The 5,985-nt window shown below is 41.0% G+C and overlaps 1 protein-coding gene across 1 annotated transcript; it reads right to left on the bottom strand.

The window, feature by feature from the left end:
• Positions 1–478: 478 nt before the first annotated feature.
• On the bottom strand, positions 479–2,237 carry prr33 (proline rich 33). Its single transcript, XM_076089817.1, has 2 exons — positions 681–2,237; positions 479–544 (listed from the first exon to the last, which is right to left on the bottom strand). Exons 1-2 carry the CDS (start codon positions 2,235–2,237, stop codon positions 479–481), a joined length of 1,623 nt encoding a protein of 540 aa, XP_075945932.1.
• Positions 2,238–5,985: the final 3,748 nt, after the last annotated feature.

Below are 5,985 nucleotides of genomic sequence, written 5' to 3'. Positions count from 1 at the left end.
TCGTTACTTTTGGGCAGAGGATGTTTGGTTTCCGAAGGTTTCGTCTTTGGTTTGGCGACTTCCTGAACTTGTGTTTCGGCTTTCTGTTTCTCAAGAGATTTACCCTCTACTGTTGGAGGTATAGCCTTTGGTGTTTCTTGAATCACCGTTTTTTCTTGTTTTGCTGCAACCCGACAGGTTACCGTACTTGTCTCTTGTGTTGGCGTTGTTCCTGAGGTGTCAGATGCTTCCGAAACAACAATAGTAGGGATTGAAGGGGTGATGGCAACTTTTTTATCTCCCACATGGGGTTTATCTACATCTTTGGGTTTAGAAACCTCGGACATCTTCACAGATTGTTCTTGGCTGGTTGTCTTACATTCTGCTGATTCCTCTATTGTAGCTTTAGCCTCCTCCTCAGTTTGCATCTTGAAACCGGAGATACCAAATGCTGGAGAGTAAGTTCTTATTCCGCCATAAGCAGCATATTCAGCTGGTGTCAATCCACGGTAGCCAGACTTTGACTTTTGAGCCACTTGGGTTGGGGTTTTAGGTCTCTGAAAGGCTACAGGGGATACACCAGAAGGTGATGTCCCATATGTTGGTGTCTTTGGTCTTTTAAAGCCAGGTGAAGTGGTCATAAGTCGGGATGCTTCGTATGTTGGAGTCTTGGGCCTCTGATTACTGTATGAAGTCAATACCGGTGTTTTCGGCTCAAATGTTGGAGTTTCAGGTGTTTGAGAGTCAGCTGGAGCAGTTCTTGTCAGATCAGGCTCTGATTTGGACTTTGTGATGCTTTGTTGGATTGGTTTTACAGCAGGAGTGATGTCTGAATGAATGTCCCCATTCAGTATCGTTTCAGTAGGCTTAGGTTCAATAGTCTTGACACTTTGGGAAGCAGACAAACTTCCCATAGCAGGAACAGTTTTGGGCGTTCTTGATCTCTCTGGTTCTACTGTGATTGGCGACACTGCAAATAAGAGAGGATTGGGTCTTGATACTTCAAAGACAGGCGTTGTAGGGCGAGACAAGTGGTATGCCGGGGTTCTAGGTCGTCCTGCTGAAGTTCTTGATGTTTGAAACTCAAAAGTTGGTGTTTTAACTCTGATTTCAGCTGATGGAGTAGCTGTTTTGATTTCAGCTGTTGAGGTTGCTCTTTTGATTTCAGCTGTTGAGGTTGCTCTTTTGATTTCAACTGTTGGAGTTATGACTGCATTCATCTCCACTGTTAGTGTAGTGCCTCTTTTAGTTTCTGAAGTTGCTGTTTTCCTCTTGGGATCCGTGCCCATTAAAGGAAGCTGAGCCGTCGGTGTCTTACCTCTTCTGACCTCAGATGCTGAAGTCAAATCTAGTTTTATTTCTGTTGGGGTTTTACTATGAGGCAATGTGCTGCCAATAGCGGTTAATCCAGCTGTGTCATACACCGGTGGGGTCCTGGATAACTCGTAAAACGATGTGCTAGCTGTGTACATCCTAATTTGAGGGACATCAAACATCGGTTTGGGCGATCTAGAATGTTCGGTTGCTCTGAACGTTGGACGTGGACTTTTGGATCTGCCGTGCAGGGTCAACACAGTGAGAGGACGAATCACAGCTGTTGCTGAATAAGGAGTCAGACCTGGACTTTTTGTCTTTAGGGTTTCTCCAGCTGTAGCAGGTCTCACACCGGCATGAGTTTCAGCTAACGTGCTAAAAGCTGGCTTTTTCACTTCAGCAGCTGGTACTGTTGCCTCAGATACAAAAGAGGCTGGCAGAGATATTTTTGGAACCACCAACTCTGCAACTGGCCCTGGAACTGTGTCTCCAGGAAGGTGGGTCGATGCAGAATATGAGGAAACCGTAGTAACATGCTGCGAGTACGAGTACGACGGGATTCCCACCGTCTGAGGTGAGAACCTCGCTCCTCTGCCGTAAGCAGCACGCTGCGGGTAAGGGGACGCCACGTGTTGATACAGCGGCCTGACGGTGAACCGTGGAGGTTGCTGATCACTGTAGAGGCTGAACGGCGTCTCTGGAGTCTTGGGCGGGGTGGAGTGGTCGCTGTGCTCGAGGTCGGGGCTCGCTTCGTTCACGGGGGAAAGGTTGGAGCGGAAAAGCGCGGCGGGCTGCGATACCTGAGCGGAGACCTTTTTCTTGGCGCTTCTCTTGAGGACCTTCCGAAGCCGAACATTGTCCTTTCCAGGCTTTGGCAGCAGGGGTGGGGGGTAATGCAGGGAAAGCAGGCCCGGCTGGGCGAGGGCACCGTATGCGACAGCCATGAGCGCTTCAGCATGCTGTGGAGGGAAAAAAACAACTGTCAGAATATATAAAGAATATAATAAGTTCAGGCCAAATTGTCTGACTTCCAAGACTAAATCTCTGGACCTGTACTTCACTTTTGCTGCTACGATCACTGCAGCTGTACTATGTTTAAATTATTTATATTTGTATTATTTGCATGTCATGTTGGCAGTGAATTTTTCAAGTTTCAAAAGGTTTTAAAATGTCTTTGTGAACTTTTTCTCTGGCGCAAAACTAAACCGGTCTTGCAGCCTTTCAGTGGGTTGAAAGTTGCTTTTCTATCGTCGGATGTTTTTTTAAAGATCATATAAACATCCCAAAATGTGTTAACAGGAAATGCAACAATACTCTTTCAAATCTTAGTTGATGAATCGTTTATGAACCAATAAAACCTAAAACTTAAGAAAACTAATAAAGGTAACTAAACTGACATTTGGACCACTTTAAAACATCTGCATATTTAACTATTTTTTATTTTTGTGTCTTTTGCAGATTTATATCATGACTACTGAGGAGGCGTCGTCTCTTCAGCTCTGTCAGTAGCAGCAAGACTCAATATTTCATTTATATCCAATAAATCACTTTCTCTGACTCAGTTGGACGACTACAAACCAACAGCTCAAGTGCAAAAGATTTGATCGCCAAATGTCGATAATGTTGTTAAATTTCCTCTTTGTATTTTCTGACATTCAGTTTTTATTATGATGTATATATCTGACTCTGTATTCTTCTCTACAGTGTTTAGCTGAACCTTAATATCCGGTTGATCCTTGTATGATGGTGTGTAGGGAAACCTAAAAGTCTTTTGAATAGAAAAAGTTTACATTTTCCAGTCATGTAATTGATGGATCACAATTTTTTATATATTCTGTTCTGCACTTAAACTTTTGGCTTAAGAACAATCTGAATGGTTGATTTTGGGAACTTTGTCCAAACCTGTTACAGCAGAGTTTATACTGATGATAATTATAACACTGAAAGTATGAAAACTGAGATTTTAATGTCTTGGCTCACTTGTTGCAGCCCAAACATAGACATTGATTTGGTATCTGTTACATTTCAGCATTTATTACCTGATCTATACAATCAAACTATTGCTTTGTCTCTGTACTACTGCAGACGTTTCTCACGTTTAATATCCATGTACTGAGATTTCTGATTGTTTGTTTTTAATCCCTTTTCTTCAATAAATAAAACAATATTTTCTAATGTAGCTTTGATCTCCATTTTGTTTTTATATTTGTTTAACTATCAACTGCAGCCTGAACACGAGATGATACCCTCTACATCTGAAATGTTCAATAATGTAAGTTTTGTCCAGAGCAAAAAATCCTCAACAGGCTGAATTTCCATTAAATATCGATTCATGGTCCCCAAAGGATGATCTTTAATCATTTTGGTGACCCATCGAACTTTCCTGTAGCACCACTATCGGGCTAACATTCCCTTTACTACACAAGAAATATCAAAATGTAATTTTTGGATTACATTCGTGCTCCACAGAGGATGAACCCTTAATGTGTAATGACTCCATGACACAACTGTAGCCATTGATTTAAGATGAAAACGTCAGATCAATGAGAAATCCAAACGAGCTTTGTTATCTCGAGATAATGGCATTAAATAAAATTATAGCATGCACAGCTGTTCACTGCCTCCGCACTTTGACACTAGTTCACCAAACGGCTTTGTATTTCAGCCTGGTGATGCTAAAAACAAAAAACAAGTTATTTAGGGCTTTACAAAAAAAACTCAAAGCGATCAGAGTTAAATATAATATGATAAATCAAATGAAATGCATTTTTTTAGTTTTAGTAATCAAATGCAGTAAAAGCACAGAATAAATACAAATCAAGTTTACAGAACTTCTGTCCTATCAACTCCGATGCACTGAGGATGACTCGTGTTTGTTGGTTATTACAGCCAGAGATCAGCAGGAGAATCGAGCTGAACTCTTCCTGGATGATGTTACCGCCTCACAGCTGATCCGCTGAAGCTTTGCACTCGGACTAATTTTAGTTTGAGGAGTCGCTGCCAATCACCTGCTTGGCTTTTTTTAACACTCCTGGCATTTTACAAGTCGCATCACTTTCCCCGAAAACACAATAAATCAGAATGCTGTGAAGCAGATCAGATGGAGGCAAGCCGTCAGAAACGTGCTCCACGTAAGAGGAGTACTGTGAAAGACGAGGGTAAAATAACTGATATTATATTTCAGCATCAACTGCAGTTGACATTTATTGTTATGAGTGCAGCATCTTTCTGGTATGTTTTCATGTAGGCAGCTTTGCATGTCTTTAGGATCCATTTAGAGTTATGATCCATGCTCAAAATGTATAAAATAATGAAGGTTTTAGGTTTCATTTTGGGTGACAATGCCCAACAAATGGTAATAAAATGTAAATTCGTAACGTTAAAAATGTGTAAGTTCAGTTGTCTTTTCCATACAAGTTACGCCCAAATAAAATATTGAAGAGAACAAACATTTAGGTGATTTATCTGTTGTTGGAGGCACTAGTAGTGGAGCTAAAGACGTTGCTAGAAGAAAAGTACTAAAATCAAAATTGTTCATCCTCTGGGGAGCTGCAATACGGTTCGAAAGTTTTATATTTTTATGTTTTTTTGTGTTAAAGTTTGTTTGTTTGTTTATGTATTTTGCAGGGACAATGCACACCAATCAACAGTTGAACTGTAAGTGAGCCACAGTCAGCCAGAGAGGCTCATTTTCATCTGCTGTCCCCGGCCAGATGTTTGAAGGCAGCCTAAAATTCATAGACAAACAGACGGCAACGTATAGACAAAACCAATACACATATAAGCAAAGTGGGAAACTATCCTGATGACAGTGGTACATGAGTGAGAGGTGGTCAACAAAATCCTCAAGATTCATCTTCTGGGACCATGAACATCCAAATCTAGATCCTTATAATGATGCTCAAGAAAAAGTAATTAAAATCAAAATGGTTCATCCTCTGCGGTGCTGGAACATGACAAAACGTTTCGAGCCAATCTGCAAGTTTTTATCTTCATGTTTTTTGGATAGTGGAAAATGTGACATGATGCTACAGGAAAGAGAGGAGGTCAACAGAAACCAATAGGGTCCATCCTCTGGGGACTATGAACGTCCAAATCCAAATGTATTTCATGGTTAATTTAATGGAAATCTGGCTAATATTCCATCCCTCGCCTATCGTTCCTAAACCTTAAATGGGTTGTGTTATTTGTTTCTAAAGAGGTAATGTTCTATCTATATTAAATGTTTGATATTATATATCAGAACTTTGTAGGCGGTGAGGTTACAGGTTTATTTTCACGGCTGGCGTTCAGCTTCGTCAGGATCCTCTCGTTTCTCTTCCCACATAAACCCACTCATTTAGATGTGTGTGTATATATATATCTGCTGAGGGGGGAAAGTGAATGCAGAGCATGTGACCTCATGACATCACAGCCCGGCGACACTGGTCAGAAACATTGAGTAACACCCAATCACACGAGAGCACAAGAATGTAATGTTCAAGGATGGAGAAACTGAGAAATTTGGTGGAACTTTTCTGTTTTTGTTTTTGTTTCCAACCCCGCTGAGAAATGTCCTTTATCTAAAAATAGCATTTGTGCAATCAGGATTCAGATATACGTTTATGGTAATAACTGACCATGCAGTCTGTACAAAAACAACTGTTTAATGTCCTCAGTTTATTCTGTGTGTCACCTCAGTGAAATGTAGGC

This window comes from Anarhichas minor, unplaced genomic scaffold (genome assembly GCF_050575085.1).
Source record: "Anarhichas minor isolate MPS153535 unplaced genomic scaffold, ASM5057508v1 ptg000011l, whole genome shotgun sequence".
Taxonomy (NCBI): Eukaryota; Metazoa; Chordata; class Actinopteri; order Perciformes; family Anarhichadidae; genus Anarhichas; species Anarhichas minor.
This window is presented reverse-complemented; position numbering and strand designations above follow the sequence as displayed.

Coding starts and splice junctions, on each gene's coding strand:
- prr33 (XM_076089817.1), bottom strand. CDS start 2,237: ATGGCTGTCGCATACGGTGCCCTCGCCCAGCCGGGCCTGCTTTCCCTG. Junction 545..680: donor CATTTGAGCCGAAAACACCG/GTATTGACTTCA, acceptor TATCCCCTGTAG/CCTTTCAGAGACCTAAAACC.